This window comes from Myotis davidii, unplaced genomic scaffold, assembly GCF_000327345.1.
Source record: "Myotis davidii unplaced genomic scaffold, ASM32734v1 scaffold370, whole genome shotgun sequence".
NCBI lineage: Eukaryota > Metazoa > Chordata > Mammalia > Chiroptera > Vespertilionidae > Myotis > Myotis davidii.
The window spans coordinates 6,669,052-6,689,904 of NW_006288615.1; the positions used below are offsets into that span (position 1 = coordinate 6,669,052).

The 20,853-nt window shown below is 60.6% G+C and overlaps 1 protein-coding gene across 1 annotated transcript in view; it reads left to right on the forward strand.

The window, feature by feature from the left end:
* The window catches only part of ESPNL (espin-like), a 22,005-nt gene extending 1,158 nt beyond the window's left edge, over positions 1-20,847 (forward strand). The window contains 10 exon segments of the mRNA XM_015561808.1: positions 4-49; positions 1,144-1,334; positions 2,339-2,525; positions 4,517-4,699; positions 8,506-8,637; positions 15,190-15,301; positions 16,214-16,326; positions 17,339-17,473; positions 18,864-19,920; positions 19,922-20,847. Of these exon segments, the coding sequence (XP_015417294.1) occupies positions 4-49; positions 1,144-1,334; positions 2,339-2,525; positions 4,517-4,699; positions 8,506-8,637; positions 15,190-15,301; positions 16,214-16,326; positions 17,339-17,473; positions 18,864-19,920; positions 19,922-20,460 (2,695 nt within the window). The 3' untranslated portion in view covers positions 20,461-20,847.
* Positions 20,848-20,853: the final 6 nt, after the last annotated feature.

The window sequence follows — 20,853 nt, forward strand, 5'->3', positions numbered from 1 at the left end:
CAGGGCGGAGCTGTGCTGGCTGGTGCGTGAAGGGGGCTGCGGTCTGCAGGTGAGCAGAGGGCAACCCGAAAGGCAGTGTCCCTGTGAACAGAGGGAGGAGTGAGCTGTGAGCTAGAAGGTCCCCTGCCCTGGGCTCTTTCTCTCAGGGACTCACCATGAAAACCTCACAGCTCAGTCTGTGCAGTGTCTCTGCCCTCCCCCCCGCCCCCCCAAGCAACACAAAGCCCTTGCAAGCCAAGGCCACCTCCTAAACCACCTCGTCTCCCCACCGCCCCCACCTCCCCGCACAGGAGCGCCTGGCCTTGCCAGTGGGGGTCCTGCCAGTTCTCATCAGGCCTGGTCCCGGGGGCCTGTCTCTCAGGATCTAGAAAGGGCCCACAGGCACGCGCAGTGGGCACTTGGGCTCAGGAGCTGGAGCCCCGAGCGAGACTGAGGCCCTGATGCTAGAGAGACGTCTCCAGGGTTCAAGGGCGAGCTTGGGGAATTTCTACCAGGGCCCATCCTTGCCCTGTCCCTGCCTGTCTTACACCCCTTCATGAGGAAAGACTGTGAGAAAGCTCTGACAGAGCCGAGTGGGCATGGGGGACCCACTGGGTCCCAGGAGAGGGAAGATTCGCAGGTCACAGCCAGAGGCTGCCTAGCCACCACCGCCAGGGGCAGCGGCAGGAGTGCTGCCTGTCCGTGCTGTGCCTGGGAGAAGACCTGGGCTGCGGCTCCCGCAGTGGAAATGCTCCCGGCCAGGGCCTGTGCTGGGGGTGGACACTCAGTGGGGTGGGGTGGGGCCGAGGTCAGGAGGCTGCCAAGCCTGGTGTGGCACTGGTGGGCAAGCGGAAGCCTTTCTGGCCGCTCGCAGAGATTGGGAAGGGGCATGGCTGTGCTCTGACTGCATGTGGCAGGGTCACAGATTTGACCCAGACCTGGACTTGAGCCCTGGCCCTGCCTCTAACCCTGAGCAGGTCGCCTCACTTAGAAGAAAGGGCCTCCCTGGCCTTGGAGGGAGCAGAGGGGAGAGGAGGGAGCAAAAACTCCCAGCAGGCGGGCTCCCTGGCAGGGTGGACCCCAGGCTGGCTCTGGCCACGGGTTCTGCCCAGCGGGGTGAGTCCAGACCTGCCACCCATTCCCCACCCTGCCTGTGCCCGGTAGGACCAAGATGACTCGGGTGTCTCCCCGCTACACCTGGCCGCCCGCTTCGCCCACCCGGTGCTGGTGGAGTGGCTGCTCCGAGAGGGCCACGCAGCCACGCTGGAGACGCTGGAGGGGGCCCTGCCGCTGCACCACGCCGCTGTCAGCGGGGACCTGACCTGCCTGAAGCTCCTGGCAGCTGCCCACCGCAGGTGAGGGGCTGGGGCACCTCCTGTCGGCAGTCTGGGGGCCTGGCCCCTGGTGAGGCTGCACCCGGGCCAGAGAACAGCTGGTGGCAGGCACACAGGGACAGGACACAGGGATGGGCAAGCCTGGCTGTCCCCACGGCCTCACATGTGTTCCCAAGACCTTGCATCTCAGCAGTGAATAGCATTCTTATTCCTGCCCCTCTCCCCATTCCCACCCCTTGGTGAAGGCCTTTGGGACTTGCCTCACAGATCTTCCCCAAAGTGTCCACACTGGCCACGGAGTCTCTTAGACCCACAGTTTTTAAAGTAGTTTCTGCCATTTGAAAACTGAGAGACTTCACATTAAAACATACGCACACACATATGCACACATGCACATACACATGCACACGTGCACACACACACACACACAAATGGGAAGGACTGTGCCCCAGAGGCCAACATCCCACTTGGCACCACTGCAGGAGCCAGAGGTGAAGTCTGTGTCACCAGGGGATAGGGGTCAGCCTTGGGAAGGGGGTGGCTCCTCCCTGCAGCGAGTCACTGGCCCTGCAGCAGGTGGAGGCAGAGGGAATTCGGGAAATCCCAGGACCTGCTCCATTCCATTCACACCGGCCCCAAATGCCAGGCCCGAGTGCCCATGGATGGGATGGATGTCTAGTGTCCGGCTCACAATGTTCCCTTTTACAGGGTAGGCTCAGCTCTGAGTTCACTGACCTGCCTGCTGCAGGTCCCTGGGCTAGTCACCCTGAGGCGCCCCCTGCTGGCCAACTCCAGAGGCACACAGCTCGATGGGGAGTGGGTGGAGCTGGATTCCAGCAGCCAGAACCCTCATCCCTGTGCAAGCCTACAGGTGACTGGCTGGGACCCCCTCAGCGGGTAAGGGAGCTGGAGCTGGCCAGTGCCGGACCTCCCCTCCCCTCGATCTGGGTCCTCAGCTGGATCAGTCCCACTCCCACCCCTGTGACCCTGGCCAAGCGCCCTCTGAACCTCGCCCTCCTCCACAGCAGCGTGAACCGGCGGACACGCAGCGGCGCCTCCCCGCTGTACCTGGCCTGCCAGGAGGGCCACCTGCACCTGGCCCAGTTCCTGGTGAAGGACTGCGGCGCCGACGTGCATCTGCGCGCCCTGGACGGCATGAGCGCGCTGCATGCTGCCGCCGCCCGCGGACACTACTCTCTAGTTGTCTGGCTGGTAAGGGGGACCGGGTGGGGACAGGGGAATCCCCAGAAGACTGGCCCCTGCTCCTGCCTACTCCCCAGAGTCCCTCCCAGCAAGCAGGGCCTGGCTGCGGTGGGGGGCCCACCCCCTGGATCTGTCTGCCCACCGCAGAACTGGGGACCCACAGGGCTGTTGGGGATGGGATGTGTCCGCCCATCGCTCCCAGCAGCCTGGGCAGCAGGCTCAGGCAGGGCCCGGGATGCAGCCTCGAGTGCACAGCTCCAGGCTGAGACTGTGAACCCGGCATCAGCAGCCCTTCCCCACTCCCCAGGGGCCTCCTCCCCAGCCCTTCCAGCAAGCCAGCCTCACTCCCCAGGGGCCTTTGCACATGCTGCCCCCTCTGCCCGGCAGGCAGCTCCTCAGGGCTCCTCCACTGCCTGCCTGCCCACCTGGCTAGGATGGCAGCCACCCTGTGCCCAGCCCTCTGCTCTCCTGCCGTCTTTCCTCCATGGCACCAACACCCGACACACTAATTCTGACTTCTTTATCTTGGTGGTTGTCTGTCCCCACCCTGGGAGGCAGGGCCTCACCTTGGTACAGGCCAGGTCTCCTCCTGGGGTCCTCCTGCCAAGTGACCCCTGCTCCGGAGAAAGCCCTGAGGCTCTCCAGCTGTCACCCCCTGACAGTCTGGGGCGTTGTCCTTATATTCCCTCCCTGTAGGTGTGAGCCCATCCATTTCAGACCTTGGCCTCCCCTCACCTGGATGATCCTGGGCCCTGGTGGGTCCTGGCCGTCTCTGGCAGCAGGGCCACGCATAGCAGGTGCTTCGCATATGAAGTGAGCCAGCAGGCTGTGTGGTGCCCAGGACAGGTGGGCAGGAGGGAAGAGGGACCTCTGAGCCCCCCAGAGCCCCCCAGAGGCTCACCCCAGGGAGGGAGCAGCTGGGGCCATGGGGCCCCGGACCAGAAAGGCCTTTCCAGATGGACTCCCTGCCCCCCTCCCTGTAGGATGGCCAGGGGGAGGGCAGCCTCCATCCAGCCTGGCCCACCAGCTCCAGGGTGGGCACCCTTGCCCTTGGGGTGCTGGCTGGTGGGAGGCCTCTGTCCCTCACAGACATGGCTGAGGGTGGGATGAGTCAGCAGTGCTTTGCGCTGCAGGTGACGTGTGGACCAAACAACCAAAGCCCGTCCCTCCTACAGAAGGAGCAGGAGGCCGGTGACAGTGGATCAACCCCGTGGGCTTGTCTCTGCTGTTCCCTGGCCTTTCCCCCGGGGTGAAAGTTGGCCGCATTCAAGGCAGGAAGAGGGAGTAAAGGGGGCACCCACATCCACCAGCCTCTTCCTTCAGGAAGGCAGGGTGTTCCTGGAAGAGGCCCTAACGTCTTGTTGGCAGACTAGGTCATCCTGTCCCGAGGCCACAGTTCAGTGTGCCCATAGAAGTGGGTGGGCACCTCAGGGTCTGCCCCTCGCATCCCCCCATGGCAGCTGGGTGCTCTGGACCAGAGACCACTGGTGCCCTCACAAAGGTGGTTGCCAGCAGGACAGGGCCCAAGCCACAGGATGACCAGGGTCCGAGTCCCGTGCTCTGAGAGGCCGACAGGACCCGCTGCCCAATGTCCCCCGCCTGCATCTGTGCTGGGGGAGCTCAGGGCCCAAATGAGCCCAGTGCCAGAGGCTGTAGACATGTTTGTGGTCTCCTAGGTGCCCTCGAAGCGTTTTGCTCATTGGATGTGTGAAACCCGCCCTGGAGGTGTTCTGCTTAAGATTTGGGCTGGGGCGGATCTGGGGACTGGAGGCTCCCAGTAAAACCAGATCTCACCCCCCAAACACTGTTCTGGAGGTGCCAGGCCCTGGGATGATGACAGGCTGAGTGTGAGGAGCCAGCTCTGTCCCAGGGCTTCCTGGGGAGTGGTGCCCCGGCCCCCAAGGTCATCTCCCAGGGCTCCATGTCCTCCTCCTGGTGGCCATCCCCAGGAGTGGTCACCCCATCCAGCCTCACCTGGCCCCCCTTTCTCCTTTCTCCAGGTCACCTTCACTGACATCGGCCTGACCGCACGGGACAACGAGGGGGCCACAGCCCTCCACTTTGCAGCACGAGGTGGCCACACACCCATCCTCGACCGGCTGCTGCTGCTGGGCGCCCCCATCATGAGAGACTCCTGGGGTGGGACCCCCCTGCATGACGCCGCAGAGAACGGACAGATGGAGGTGAGGCAGCGCCGGGGGACTTCTGTTTAACTCATTAGTCAGTGAGACCTGGGAATTCAAAGTGACTATACCCACACACACATACTTACCCTCCACGGTGAGGGATGAGGAGGCGAATACACAGATGGACGGGAACAACCCGGTCGGTGTGGCAGGCAGGTGACCGACTGATTGCACTGCATCAGACACAGACATCCTGCCTTTCTCCGGACAAGAGTCACTTGTGGTGCAGTGTTTTGCAACCTACAGGTACTGCCTCAAAGGCAGTGAATGAGAGCAGAGTTAGTGCAGAAAGCATGTGCCTGGGGCACTCAGTAAGGACTATTTTACTCATTTAGGTGCCTTTCTGATTCTCCCCGATGTGCCCATTGGGCTGTGTCCTCTGTTCCATTGCACCTGAGCATTTACAGCAAAATGCACACTTGTTACATTATATCTTTCTCTCTTCTCGTGTATGTTAGAGTTAGAGGGGAGTACTAATCATTTTAAAAGTATCTGTGCAGCCCGGCCAGTGTGACTCAGTGGTTGAGCGTCAACCTATGAACCGGAAGGTTATGGTTCGATTCCTGATCAGGGCACATGCCCAGGTTGCAGGCTTGATCCCCAGTGTGGGGCATACAGGAGGCAGCTGATCAATGATACTATCATCATCATTGATTGTTTCTATCTCTCCCTCTCTGAAATCAATAAAAATATATTTAAAAAAATAAAAAGCACGTGTGCAGGTAAATTATAGCATACTCGTATATGGAGTTCATTTTAGAATCCTGAATGAGGCGTCAGGAAACATTTGTGATAAAAAGGGGGCACTGGGACTGACATTAGGAATGGAGGACCCTGGACTAACTCATGCTCAGGGTGCCTTGCAGCCCTGTGTCCTCTGATGCTGCTCGGTCTGGGGTAATAGTTAAGGTCATGGGTTCTGAGAGCCGTTGCTCTGCACCCAGGCTGCCTACTTCCTGGTGTCTGAACTTGTGAGGCCTCTTATCCTTCCTGGTGCCTTGTTTCGTCTTGTGTAATACGGGCCCCTAAGCCCCACGGGGCAGGGGGTCAGGAGCTGTGAGGAGGCCCAGGTGTCTACCCAAAATGGTGCCTGGCACAGTGAGGGACTAGGGGAAGGCCTCACTGCCCCATCTCTGGGACAAGCTACCTCCGGGGGGTGAACATGATGGTTCCCACAGTCCCGACTGTGAGAGAGCTGGTGGGGGGGTGAGCAGTGAAGGGAGAGGCCAGAATGGGATGAGGTTGCTGTTTTTAATGTGTTTTATGTCTACAGTTTTCAAAAACCTATATGACATCATTACTTTTTATTCAGTACATGAATAAAGACATATTCAAACATACCCACAGATCCCCCCCTTTTCCTCTCAGGCCCATTCCTTCCGGCTACTTGGGACCCCACGTGGAATTCCTTTCCCTCAGTCTGAGTGAATGTTTTAGACCAGCCGTGGGCAAACTACAGCCCGCAGGCTGGATCTGGCCCGTTTGAAATGAATAAAACTAAAAAAGGAAACAGACCGTACCCTTTTATGTAATGATGTTTACTTTGAATTTATATTAGTTCACACAAACACTCCATCCATGCTTTTGTTCCGGCACTCCAGTCCAGTTTAAGAACCCATTGTGGCCCTCGAGTCAAAAAGTTTGCCCACCCCTGTTTTAGACGGTTCCTTCGGCTGGGTTTGCTTCTTGTTTCTTTTTGTTTGTCTGGAAACATCTTTATTTCATCTTCAGCACATTTTTGCTGGGTAGAGAACGGTAGCTTGGCAGTTTTTACATATTGGTGCTTTGAAAATGTCATTCATCACTTTCTGGCTTCCACCAAGAGGTCTGCATGGGGGTCACTGTTTGAAGATCATATTTTCCCCTCTGGCTGCTTTTTTAAAAAAATATATCTTTATTGATTTCAGAGAGGAAAGGAGAGGGATAGAGAGTTAGAAACATCGATCAGCTGCCTCCTGCACACCCCCTTCTGGGGATGTGCCCATAACCGAGGTACATGCCCTTGAGCGGAATTGAACCTGGGACCCTTCAGTCCGCAGGCCGACGCTCTATCCACTGAGCCAAACTGGTTAGGGCCCCTCTGGCTGCTTTTAAGATGCTCATTGTGTCTGGTCTTCTGCTGTTTCGCTGTGATAGGACCAAGGTGACGGCTCCTACTCAGGACTGGTTGGACTTCTCGAGTTTGTGCTTGGTGTTTCCATCTGTCAGTCAAGTTCTCAGCCGTTCCCTCTTCAGGCACGCCCTCTGCATCCACTCTGTTGTCTCTCATTCTGCATTTTCGTCCTGGCTGTAGCTGCTGGATTTCTATCTTCATCTTTCTGTCTGGCTGTGCTGTATTCTGGATTGCTTCTTCAGGCCCATTTCCTGTTTACCAGGTCTTCAGCTTCAGTCTTTAACTTGGTTATTATTTTTACTAGAGGCCTGGTGCACGAATTCGTGCATGGGTGGGGTCTGCCTGCCCCAATAGCGCGGATCAGGCCAGGCTGGCCAGGGGGAGGGGACACAGTAGGTTGGCCGGCCAGCTCTGCCCCTGGTCGAACTCCCTGTTGAACTCCCATTCCAGGGGACAATTTGCATACTAGCCTTTTATTATTTAGGATGTCCTCCACCTTGAATTAGTCATTTTTCAAATCTACATGTGTCCATTTTTATGGTTTATCATTCCATGCCTGTACTTTGCAGCTTGGTCTTTATTTCTTTGAAAGTTGTAAGCCCGGTTGCATTGCAGTCGGTTAGTCTGTTTCTGCAGGTCGGTTTGTTCGTGTTCTGGTCTCCTTTCTGGTGCTCCTGGTCTTGTGGACTGTACGATGCACATTATATTTGAGAAATGATTTGCAGGAGTCATTTGAGGCCCGGGATGTTGTCTTGATTGCCTCTGCCTGTCAGCATATGTGTGACTTGCGAGCCCAGAATCATCTGAGTCCGCGTTCCAGGTGTGAGGCTGCCTGGAGCCCCTGCGTGATGGGGAGCGCGGGCTGGCTGGCTCTGGTTTACTCTCCTCCGAGGGGAGCCCTCAGCCTGCAGCGGCAGGTGGGGAGTCAGAGCCCACCTTCCGAGGCCCTGGTTTTTGCTGGTCTCCCTCCTCCCAGGAGGCTGCAGGGACCGCCCAGGTCATGACTTTCTCCCGCATCAGCGCTCTGAGTGCTGGGCTTATCCCTCCGACTCCTGTCTTCTTCTTGGCCGGATGATTCCTCGCTTGCTTGTTGCCTCTTCTCTGCTTCAGGAAGGTGACTTTCATGTCTCGTCCATCTTTTGCGTTTCTGGGGAGTGGATGGGTCTCACCCACCTGCTCCCTGACCTGGGTCGTTCTGCCCCCCTGTTTGTGCTGCTGGCACAGCCACCTCACAAAAGTCCAGACTTTGGTCTGTCCCAAGTCCCTCTGGGTCCCAGCTTCTTCATGGGAACATGGCACGCCCCTCTGAGCGTGGCTGTAAAAGTGGAAACTGGTTCTGTAGTCATAGCCCAGGACGTGGGCTACAAGGGCAAGGGGCAAGGTCGGGGTCAGGCTCCGAGCGGGGAGGACCCCCGCCATGCCACCTTCTTATCACCTGAGCCCTCAGCGAGCTCCTTACCTCGGGACCTGGGTTCCCATCCAGGATGGGGTGCTGGTACCTGCAGGGCTTGGTGCCAGACAGGGCGGCTGTGCGTGCAGGGAATGCTGGGATTCTCAGGTAGGTTCCTCAGATGTTGGCAGCCTCAGTGTCGCACCTGGAGCTGGGGTGTGGTGCCGGCCCGCCATGGTGCCTGGTGGGTACTGTGGGATCGTCTTGTGGGCCATGGGTCACCTGTGCCCCTCCCTGCAGTGCTGCCAGACCCTGGTCTCCCACCGCGTGGACCCCTCCCTGCGGGATGAAGATGGCTACACGGCGGCAGACCTGGCGGAGTACCACGGACACCAGGACTGCGCCCAGTACCTGCGGGAGACGGCCCGGCCGGTAAGTCTCAGGGTCTCCAGTCACCCTAGCTGGGGTGAGGGTGAAAGCCTCCCCCCGACAGACCAGTTAGCTAGAAAGCTCTATGTACACCATGTCATTGGCAGAAAAAAGGTTCCGGGCCAGGACTGAGCCAGCCCCACAGGTCAGCTAGCTGGGCGCTGGGACTAAGGATGAGCCAGCAGTCATGACTGGGCAATGACCAGTCCTGTGACAGGGGCTGTGGTGGGGGCTGTGGTGGGGGCTGTGGCAGGTGCTGTGGCAAGGGCTGTGACGGGGGCTGTGGTGGGGGCTGTGACAGGAGCTGTGACGGGGGCTGTGGTGGGGGCTGTGGCGAGGGCTGTGACAGGGGCTGTGGTGGGGGCTGCCATCTACCTGGACCAAAGAAACCATGCTTCTGACTCTGGACCCCCATGGCCAGTGCTCCCAGGGGTGATGTTGTGTCAGCTGAGGTTACCCACGGGTGGGAGCAAGACATTGGGTTCCTGGTGAGCTGACCCTCATGAGGCCCAGCCCGCCCTGTCAGCCCAGGAGGCAGCAGCCTCCAGTCCCCCCTCCTGCCTAGGTGTGTGACCATGACCCTCCCTGAGCCACTTCCCAGTCTGTGAGGACAGAAGCCTGTCCTGCTGGCCCCATCCCCAGCACATGGATGGATATAAGGGCGTGGATGGACAGATATCATGGTGGATGGACAGATATGTGGGTGGGGGTGGACAGATATGTGGGTGGACAGCAGTTTAGTCAGCATGGACTCAGGCTGCCTCCCACCCCGCCTTTCCAACCTGCCACTTCTCCTTGGTGGGCAGCCCTGGGATGGCTGGACCCCATTTCAGCTGACAGCCCTGAGGCCCAGCGAGCTGACATGCCCCTGTGCCAGGTCGCGCGCAGCGCTGCTGTGCCTCCTCGTCCTTCAGGCCGTCAGGCCTCGTGCAGGCAGGGCTGCAGTCCTCCCTGGCCCTGGGCCTTGGGACATCCTCACCCAGCCACCACCGGCCAAGGTTCAGGGCCGCTCAAGTGCTCTGGGGACCCGCCGGTGCCCTGGTTTGTCCTGGCGGCGTAGTTTCAGAAACAAGAACTACAGGTCGGCTGAAGTAATTTACTAATCATTTTACTAAGCATTCGGTGTTTGGTTAAAGGTCGTTTCCCTGGCTTGGGTTGGAGGACTTGGTGGGCCTCAGTGAGTTGCTAATGTGGTGGGTGGAGCTTCACTGTCCATCCGCTAGGGGTGCCCGGCCACCTGGGTCCCGCCCGGCCCCTATGTGGTCACTGGGTCAGCCTGGCAGCTGAGATGAGGAGGCTGGTGGGTGGCTGCTTGGCTGCCAGGGAGCAGGTTCCACCCTGGGTTCCTTGCCCGTCCCCCGCCAGCCACACTGCCATGCCCATGGCCAGGGCTTGTCCAAGCAGGTCTCTGCCCCCACCCGCCATTCCCGCTCCTGCACATCTGCCAGCTCCTCCAGCCACTGGGTCCCCCTCTCTGAAGTGAACGGGGCTCATGGGTGCTCTCCTGACACCTGGGATGTGGGGAACCGGCCCATCTCAGGTTACCTGGTGGTTCTTCGGGTCCTGGCTGGCTTCTTGGTGACACCACACGATTCAAGGCAGCAGATTCCCCAAACCAGCCTGGGCTACGTGTGCAGGCCCCCAACCGACATGCAGGCCTGTGGCACCCAGCCCATCCACACGCTCCACCTATGATGGAGAGTGGGTGGGCTTGTCTGCCTCCTTCCGACCCCAGCCCCTCCGGCCTGCGTCTGGGCTGACGGCTGGCACGGCGCATTCAAATGCAGACCCTTGGCTTTGAGCTGGTGTGTCCAGTGAGCTTCAGGAGCCCGTTTGGGTCTCAGGGTTGGACCTGGGGCCTCTCTCTTCTCCCTCAGTGAGCACCGGGCAGCAGGGGGTGCTAGCCACTCACCACTGGCTGGACTGTTCCCGCACCAGGACTCCTGCCTCACACTTGCAGGGTGCAGGCTCCGCCCTGCGGGAGGGCGCCGTCAGCTGGGGGCCGAGGCCCGGGAGGCTGATACAATATTGATGGAAACGCAATATCCAGAGGTCACCTGCGCTGGCCTCTTCCCATGTCAGGCTCGGAGGAGGTGGTGAAAGCCACAACCACGGGTCCCAAGAGAGGCAGCCCGGGGACCGAGGCTGGACAGGTGGAGACAAGACTTGCCCTGTGGGAGGGGTCCCTTCGTGCGCTGGTCTGCAGGACAGTGGGGCCCTGCATGCTGCTGTGGAAGTGCAGGCCCTGCCTCGACCTCTCCACCTTGACTTTTGCCAAGTCCTTCTGCTCCCTGGGCAGCCCCTCTGCACACTGAGGGGTGGGGCACGGGCTAGAGGGGCCCCCTCACCCTGACTCCCTCTTCTGAGGCCGGGTGTGAGTGAGGTCCTGGTGGCAGCAGTTAGGAGCAGCAGCCCAGGGTGGCAAACCAGGATCCCCCACACCTCCATGGCATCCACTGTCCTATTGCCCCTGCCCCATCCTCATTACCACCAAGATTAGAGCGACTCTGCCCAGCAGGTGGTGAGTATCTCTGAGCCTCGATTTTCTCATCTATAAAATGGGATTGAGGAGCCTAGTTGCAGGGTAAAAGAGACACCCATTAACCACCCAGCAGGCACCATCCTCACCACCACCCCCCACTCGCAACCCCCGCCAGGTTCAGAAGGGTCCTAAAACCCCTTCATTTTACAGATGGGGAAACTGAGGCCCGGAGAGGGCAAGGCCTCCCCCGGAAGCCTCCTCCCCAAGGGAGGGGCCTGGCTGAATCTCAGCCGTGGTGACCGGTGTCCAGCCCAGCTGCGGGTCATGATTTTGCCGGCCGGGTGGCATTACAGGCCTGTAACCCGGCTCGACAGCTGTCCTCAATGTATAATGCATGGTCGGCACAGCACTGCTCAAATCTCACCAAAAACACAGCAGAGGACACTGCAGGCCATGGGAAAGGCGCCAGCCTTGGGGCAATTGCCCAACCTGGGGGTAACATGCCCACTGTCAGGAGCCCACAGGTCGGGACCGTCTGCCGCTTCTTCTGGTCCTTGTAGATCTGGTTCCTGTCCAGGCCGAAGTGAGGAATGCAGGGATGTGGGCCGCCCATTGCCGGGGAAACATGGCAGCAGGCCCCTGTCCTAGCTGAAACTCAGAGGTCACTGTGACACTGCAGTGACGAGGTCTGTGCCAGGCTCTCTCCTTAACTCCTAGCACCTGCAGAGTTCTTCCAGGAAACTGAGGCCCAGGCCACCGCCCCAGAGCTGCTCCTTGGAGCAGTGAGCAGGATAAAGCCCCCGGGACAGGGTGGCAGAGGCCCCCCAGCTGCAGTTGCTGCATGGAGGCCCAAATCCATTCTCCTGGGTCCCCGAGCAAGTTCCAGCTCCCTACCTCTTCCACTCTCGTCCCATAAAGGGCAGCTGCCATCCCAGCTGTGCCCGCACACTGCCAGGGGGAGGGGAGGTCTTGCCCCTCCCCCAGAGCAGATTCCATTGGGCTCTCAGGATGGCTGCGAGCAGGGCCGGCAGGCAAGCCCACAGCCCTGTCCTGGCTGAGTGGGGCCAGGCATTGGAGTGGCCCTTTGGTGAGGGCCCCTGCTCAGCCCTCCTCTGTCCATCAGCCTGTCACCACAAACCACTATAGCAGCGGTTCTCAACCTGTGGGTCGCGACCCCTTTGGGGGTCGAACGACCCTTTCACAGGGGTCGCCTAAGACCATTGGAAAACACATATGTAATTACATATTGTTTTTTGTTTTTAATCACTATGCTTTAATTATGTTCAATTTGTAACATGAAAATACATCCTGCATATCAGATATTTACATTATGGAGAACCACTGCTCTATAGCTTTGCCTTGGGGCCCGGCATCTGACCGACCCTGTTTGCAGCTCCTAAGCCGGGCTCTGTCTGCCTCATGGACGCTGGAGGAAGACATGAGACTTTTGGGTCTGCGGCACGGGGTGAAGGGCAAGCGTCATGTCTTGTTGGGTCCCGTTGCCCCCAAGTCCCAGGGTTGTGTGATATGGGCCCAGATGGCTGCTCTGCGCCCAGGAAGTTTGCATCACAGCCGAGGACCCCAGAGCCTGGGCAGCCCCGGTGTATAGCAAGCGGTAAGCAGCCTGCACCTCTGTCTGGGTCCCCGCTGCAAACACGACCCTGAGAAATGCCAGGAAAAGAGCAGCCAGGATGTGGCATCCTTACTAGGTGCGAGAGGCCCACCGCCTGCCTCTTCCTCCACCGGGTGCCCCTGGGCCCAATCACAGAGCAGTGACTCGAGGGGCTCCAGTCCTGGCAGGGGCAAGGACTGGGGACCCAGCTCCGCCTTGTCCCAGCTGCTGGGCCCTGAGAAAGCCCCTTGCCCTCTGTGCCCGGGGCTGTCCTGGGGGTGCAGGTACTGCACTGAGGGATGATGACGCTAGGTGGTCTCTCCCTCTCACGTGACCGGGATCTCAGGTGCCCCACCTCCCCGGAGGGTCCGCTTCCCTGGGTCCTGCACTGTGGAGGGTTAAGGTGCAGGGTAAGGGATCCCACATGCGGCCCCAGCCCGCCTGGCCACCTGACACCTCTGCCTTCAAATATTCATGCGACGCCTCCCATTCCGGGGGCAGCAGCTGTGACAGCCCCGACAGCCCAGGACACCACAGCTCCCTGCTCGCAGCCCAGCCCCTACGCCCACAGGTCCTCCCGGCCGGGCAGACCACCCCTGTACCTGCTGCAGCTCCCCAACTGCTGTGCTCTGGGGCTCCCGGATTCCTGCAAGGAGCGAGGTGTGAGGTGGGTGGTGGCCGGGCAGATGGGGTTCAGGCTGTGTTCCTGTCCAGTGGCCATGGCGGACGGAGGGTCCTGGATAGGCATGTGACTTGGAGCCGAGGCAGTGGGTGAAGACGTATGGTGAGGGCTCCCCATGCAAGGCTCTGTGTGAAGTGAAAATGCAGGCCCCTCGCCTTTTAAACAGGAAGAATTGCAAGGCAGAGCTGGCCGCGCATCACACCGAGCTGCAGCGTGGGCCCCGGCCCGGCCACGCATCCCGCATGGGCTCATTTCACCAGGTCCTCGTCCTCTGACTCTCTCCAGCACCCACCAGGGGCCCACTGGCGGGAGGGGTGCGGAGCTGCGGTCTGCTGGCCAGGGCAGGGTGCTTGGAGAGAAGGCAGTGTGCAGCCCTACAAGCTGAGACGGAATGGGGCAGCCTCATGCCAGACGGCACCGAGGCACATTGGCCCTGCAGGACCCCAGGCGTCCACCAGCTGAGAGACGGGGCCAGACAGCCTTCAACTTTCAGCTTTAAACCAAAAGGCTCTGGGGTCCTGGGGGACAGCTCAGGTGTCCTCCTGGAGAATTTCTGTGCCACCTAAGTCGGCACAGGCAGAGGTGAGAGGTGAGCACAGTCCTGCTGCTGGCATTACCTGCTGTGTCAGGGCAGCCTGCATGCCTGGGACCCCTGCTCACCCAGCCCCATGAGTCCACCCATCCAGGAGTCTTGGCTCCCGATGGTCCATGCCAAAGCTGAGGCTGACCAAGGCTGAGCTGGGGGGTGAGGAAGTGGGGTGCGGGGGGCACCTCCAGGCCAAAACTCTTTCTGGCTGCTTACCCGTCAGCACTTGGGGGCGGAGCGGTGGCCAAGGACAGGATTGTGCCCTGCCCCAGACACGGGGCAGGTTGTGGGGGTGACTGGGGGTGACCCAGTAGCCCCCAGCATGGATTCCCAGACCCCAGGCTCCCAGGGCCAATCTTGGTGTCTGTTTCCAGGCAGCCCAGGGAGGGCAGCCTAGACACTGCTGGTAGGTCTTGGGCACAGTAGCCCGCCCTGAGGTGTGGTCAAGCGTATGGCCCCTGCTTGTGGCTAAGAAGAGTTCCTTGTGGTTTCCCCCTAAGCCCAGGGACCAGGCACCTGCTCTTCTCCGAGGGGACCATTCCAGGTGGTTCGTCTCAGCACAGAAGTCAGGGGCAGTCTGAGGGGGAGGAGTGGTGGTGGTGGTGTGTGCGCACCTCTCTTGTGAGCACAAGCTGGACACCAGGTCCAGACCCAGCAATGCAGCTGCCGAGTTAAGCTGCCTCTAGAGCAGTGGTTCTCAACCTTCCTAATGCCGCGACCCTTTAATACAGTTCCTCATGCTGTGGTGACCCCCAATTTCATTGTTACAAATTGAACATAATTAAAGCATAGTGATTAATCACAAAAACAATATGTAATTATATATGTGTTTTCTGATGGTCTTAGGCGACCCCTGTGAAAGGGTCGTTCGACCGCCAAAGGGGTCATGACCCACAGGTTGAGAACCACTGCTCTAGAGTAAGCCCATGAGCTGGGCCTTGAGATAGGGATTCTCTGGTGTTGGTGGTGGAGGCACTGGGGGGCACAGTGAGTGGTGGCACTCTGACAAGTGGGTGGGTATTTGGGAGCCCTGGTCACCCGGTGTGGAGGGAGTGGAGAGACATGGGGGACAGAACCTGGAGGGACACTTGACCCCCTCCAGGCCTTTCTAAGATGCACGAGATGGGCCAGGCTAGCCTGAACACCCCTCACCTCACCTGGGCCTCCCGCTGACCAGGTCTGTCCACCTCCAGGTGCCGCTCCTGATGACACCTCCGCCCCCACCATTCCCCCCTCCTCCACTGTCGGCTGCGAGGCGCTCCCCAGAGGATGGAAGAGGGGGCTCAGGTCTCAGGAGCCCCACCTGTGAGTACACTTCTCCAGGGAGACGGGCCTGGGCCGTGGGTGCCAGGAGCGGGCACTGCTGGCCTCACCCCCGAGGGCCTTTGAGGGGGGAGGGAAGGGGGTAGCTGACTCCAGGCAACTGTGCTCAGGATACTCAGGACCTGGTTGGGGTCACCCCCTCCCACTGCCCAACCCCCAGCTTCTTCCAGGTTTCCTTTGTTGTTTTAAAGTGAGACCAATTAAACAGCCTCCTGCCCAGCAGGGTCCCTCTGTGAGCTCTGGGCCCCTGGGGCCTGACTGCCCTGCCTGTGTGGTGATGGGAAGCCCCCTCACCCCCTGGGCCTCTGTAGTCCTGAGGGGAATCCCCTACAGACACACTGCTGCTGCTGTCTGGACACCTCAGGGACAGGGACACAGTCCTTACACTGCTCCCCACCGGACCTGCACTTATCAAAATGGAACGGAGCGGCTGAGAAATGCTCACAGGCCCCTGCGTAGTGAGGCGGCAGCAGTTCATGGGGTACATTGTCGCCAGGCAGGACTGTGTGGCCGGGTGTGATGCAGAATGTGTTTCTCATCAGGGTGGGGCCCTGGTGTGTGCCCCTGTGTGGGTTCAGGGCATTGAGGGTGGGACAGCACAGGCTTTGTGACTCAATGGGCGGCATCAGGACCCCAGACCACTGGCTGTAGCAGGACTGGGGAGGGTGAGAACTGGCCGCGGAATGGGACGATCACAATAAAATGCAGGCTCTCCAACCAGCCAGCCTGTGCACGCCCCTGGGTGCTTCTGGGAGAAGCGGGGCTAGCTGGGTCTTTGGCTCCAAATCCAATATCCTTCAGGGAGGCTGGCACTACCCCAGGTCCCAGGTGTTCTGCTCCCCAGGCCCCTGCCCTGGAAGCCCCTCTGACTCCGTTCCCCCTTCCACCCAGCAGCAGCGTCTCTCAGCCCCGCCTGGCCTGGCCAGTCTGACCAGCCTCTTCCGAGGGAGCAGATGACCCACGCAGCTGCCCTGGGGATCAGCACCAGCGCCCTGGTTGTCACTACGGTGCGTCCTCACCATCCACATCTCTGTCTCCCAAGGCCCCCAGCCTACTCTCGGAGCCCAGCCAGTGTCCTCTGATGTGACCCAGGCCAGGTCCCTTCTGGGCAGCCAGGCCCTTCCTCACAGGAGGGCGTCAGGTCGAGCCTGGGGCGCGGGCTGGCTCTGGAGGACACCGTGGTTCTGAGGAGATGGGAATTTCAGGGCCACAAGCAGCTTATCATCCCAGCACAGAAGGCATGGAACCCTTCTCTTACCCCAGTGAGTCCAAGCTCCCCCCTCCTGACCTCTGAACTCAGGATGCTTCACCCCCCTCCAAAAGCGCTGCTGGCATGATAGAGAGAAGCAAACATCCAGGAGAGGGCGGGCCTGGTGCCCGCTGTCCTCCTCCTCAGAGCTCTCAGCCAGCCCAGGACCCATGGGGGAGCGGGAGGCCCACTTCCTTTCTTGCCCTCTTTCTGGGCAGGAGGCCCTTACAATCCTGCCCACCGCTCCTTGAATGGGTCCTGGGAACTCCCAGGGGCTGAGATGTCCTGTGCCAGTTTGGGAAATGCTGCACAGTGCTGCTCTCTCTTGGAGAGTTATGGGGGAGCGGGCGGCGGCAGGGACCCCTTGCAAGTCCTGCAGTCCAGAATTGGCCCTGGCAAGTCCTGCAGTCCAGAATTGGCCACCAGACTCTGTCTATGCAACTGTTCTGCAAACTTGTTTGCCCATCTGCATGGCTTACTCCGAGCAACTTCTTCCCGGCCAGACACAGCAGAGCTGGAGGAATCTCTCCTTGCCTCTCACCCAGCGATTCCCCACCACCCACGCCCCCTACCACAGCGGGCACTGCGGGTTCCTGCTCTCAGAAAGCTCACACTTCCTAGACTGGGTGTGCTGTCCTTGGTCTCCCCGCCCTCCCTGCCCAGCCCCCACCGCCCCTCCTCCCTAGGCTGTGCTGGTCCCAGGTGGCCCGCCCTTCCTCTCCCTGGCAGGGCCCCCTAGAGGCCCTGAATTACCTGCTCTTGTTCGCCAGGGGGCAGAGACAGCGGCAGGGGATACCCCCCAGGGCCTGGCCGCACTACAGCTGGATGGACTGCCCTCTGGCGACCTCGACGGGCTGGTGCCCACGCGTGATGAGCGCGGCCGGCCCAAGCCAACTAGTTTTCTAGCAAGTTTGTTATTTTTAAATTTATTTTTAAAATACATTTTTATTGATTTTAAAGAGGAAGGGAGAAGGAGAGAGAGATAGAAACATCAATGATGAAAGAGCATCATTGATTGGCTGCCTCTTGAACATCTCCCACTGTGAATCGAGCCCACAACCCGAGCATGTGCCCTTGACCGGAATTGACTGACCCTGCCCGGGAAGCTCAGGTGGGGCTGGGCCAGTGGGATGGGGAGAGAGGGGCGGAGCCAGGAGGGGAGGGGTGGAGCCAGAGGATAGGGGCGGGGAGGGCGGGAGCTTTGTCCTGGCAGGTGAACATGGAAGGTGGGGTCTTGAGGCAGAATGGGTTGGCCCAAGGGAGGACCAGGAGGAGGCAGGAGTGGAGCGAATGAGGGAGGTGGGCAGAGGTGAGGTCAGAGAAGGGACAGCAGATATTACAGGACCTCTCGCTGCAAGGCCTCAGGGGAGCCTTTGGAAGTCTGAGCAGAGCCCTGGCTGGTTGCTCAGTGGTTAGAGCGTCCGCCCAAGGACCCAATGGTCACAGGTTCATTCCAAGGGTCCATACAGGGCACATACCTCGGTTGTGTTTGCATGTTCGATCTCTGGCCCTGGTCTGGTTGGGTTTAGTGTGTCACTCTCACATCAATGTTTCTCTCTCCCCGTCTCCTCCCTCCCTTCCACTCTGTCTGAAAATCAATGGGAAAAATATCCTCTGGTGAGGATTAAAAAAGAAAAGAAAATCTGAGCAGAGAAGGGCTGTGGTTTGAGGTGGACTTTGGCAGGCTCCCTCTGCCTGCCGTGTGGACAGTAGTCCTGGAGGCCTACCCTGGAGGGACACGGTTTTGTCTGAATGAGGTGCTCTGCACCTCTTGCTGTAGAGCAGCCCCTGCAGAACAATAATACCCGTCACGTGTGGCTATTTAAGTCCATTAACAGGAAATAAACATCAAAGCCCCTCCCAGAACCGTGGCCCCTCCCTGCCCACGGGCTCCTTAGCTAAATACCCACTGACTGGCTCTCAGAACCTAGTGCAGAGCGTGCCTGGCACCAGGTAGGTTAGGCCTCTTGGCAACCAGCCGGTAGCTCACCTGTGAAATGGGCGCCTCCCCCAGGGGTTCTGAAAGGTAATCAAAGGTCCGGAGCCTGGACCCAAAGGGAGCCCAGCTCAGGGTCCCCCCGTGTCTGTCCCCCGAAGACTGTGAGCACTGGGGCAGGGAGGGCCAGGGGCTCTGGGGTGAACTGTTGGGAGAACCCAGAGCAGAGTGGCTGAGGCTGCCGTCTCCAAGGCCGCCCTCCATCACAGAAGGCTCTGGAGTTTGGCGGGAGGAGCAGGAGGGCTCTGAGGAGAGAGATCCTTGCATTAAACATTGGGGAGATGAGGGGGAGAGATTAGGCAGAGCAGACACCCACCTTCTTTGAAGGGGAAGGCTGGGCCCCCACAGGGCTGGGGTATTGCCCTGCGCTTCCGTCTCTAAGTCCAGGCAAGAGCCAGCTGGTGTCCAGGGCTGGGCTCCCAGGGGCACTGGGAGCAGGCCACCTCGGGGAGCTTGAACCAGCAGGAAGGAGCATGCCCTCCCAGCACCCGCTGACTGGCCCTCCTTGTGCCCAGGAGGACGGCGGGAGCGTGGGCCCCACGGAGCAGGCGGCCTGGCGGTACTCGCAGACCCACCAGGCCATCCTGGGCCCCTTCGGGGAGCTGCTGACGGAGGACGACCTGGTGTACCTGGAGAAGCAGATCGCCGACCTGCAGCTGCGGAGACGCTGCCAGGAGTACGAGAGCCAGCTGGGTCAGCTGGCCGCAGAGCTGCAGGCCCTGCTGCCCGAGCCCCTGGTTAGCATCACTGTCAACAGCCACTTCCTGCCCCGGGCGCCAGGGCTGGAGGGCGAGGAAGCCCCATGCCCAGTGCCAGAGCCCTCAGGCCCTGAGGTGGCCGTAGAGGCTGTGCAGGGTGGGCAGCCCCTGCCCTTCTGGTGCAGCCACGTGGCGCGGCTGGTGCGAAGCATGTCGCTGCTGCTGAAGGGCATGAACGGGCTGGTGCAGGGTGAGGAGAAACCGGCCGTGCAGCCCCCCCAAGAGGCCAGCAGGGAGGCCCCGGCCAGCCCCCCACAGAGCGAGGCCCAGCGTGAGATCCAGGAGTGTGGGGTGTCTGTGCGGACGCTCCGTGGCAACTTTGAGTCGGCCCCCTGCCTGCCCTGCATCCCAAACCTCGGACCCTGTGAGGCAGGGGCCCCTCCCGGGCAGTGCCCCAGAGCCTACTGGCCCGCCCCTCCGCAGCCCCGTGGCAGTCCAATCGGAGGGGAGCCCGGGCCGGGCGACACCGAGGAGGCCAGCGACTCAGGCATCAGCTGTGAGGAGGCCCCGTCGGAGGCGGGTGCCGGGCACAGCCCTGACCTGGCCAACCTGCGGAAGGAGCGCATCGTCATGCTGTTCCTCAGCCACTGGAAGAAGTCGGCCTAGGGCCCAGGGCCTCCTGTCTCCCGAGCAGTTCCTGCCCCACGTGGACGGGGCGCCCGTGCCCTACGGCAGCCTCACGCTGGACCTCTTCATGCTGGGCTACTTCCAGCTCCTGGAGTGCGACCTGCCCGCAGAGGAGAGAAAGATGCGCCACCTGCTCTGCTTCGAGGTCTTCGAGCACCTGGGCGCCCATGGCTGGGAGGCCGCGCGGGCCTTCCACAAGGCCGTGACCGACGAGGTGGCCTCCGGCCGCCGGGCCTGGACCGATGGCTTCGAGGACATCAAAGCCCGCTTCTTCGGCTCCAACCGCGGTCCCGCCTGGGACGCCGAGCCTGGCCGCAAGTCAGGCCTGACCCCGCTTGGGCCCCCGCCCCACACCTCCAGCCCCAGTGGCGGCCCCGAGCCTGCAGCTCAGCGGCTGGGGTCCAGCTCCCAGCGGGGCAGCTTCAACAGCGAGGACATCTGTGGTTACATCGACCGAAGCTTCGCCTTCTGGAAGGAGAAAGAAGCTGAGATGTTCAGCTTCGGAGACTGAGAGGGCCGGCAGCCCCTTCCGAGGGCCCTGGGGTGGTTTCGGTTCTCTCTCCTCTTGTCCTTTTTCACCCACCTGGTGGCCAGGTGAGCCCGCCAGGCGGGCAGACACTCAGCGTGCCAGCGCCCTCTAGGTCTGCCCTTGAGTCCTTCCTCCTCGGCTCTGGGCTCAGCCTCAGAATCCTCTCACCACCGACCCCAAGAGGCCTCTCCGCTGTCCTTCAGCCCCGAAGTTGACCAACTCCTGTCCCAGCCCCAGGTCCCTCTGCCTGACTGTCCCCTGTGCACCTGGATCCCAGTCCATGTTCTCCGTGGGTCCTCCTCCCAGTGCCTGCGTGTCTGGCCTCGGTTTCTCCTGCTGAGCTCAGGCTGCCCCTCCACGTCCCCTGGCCTCTCT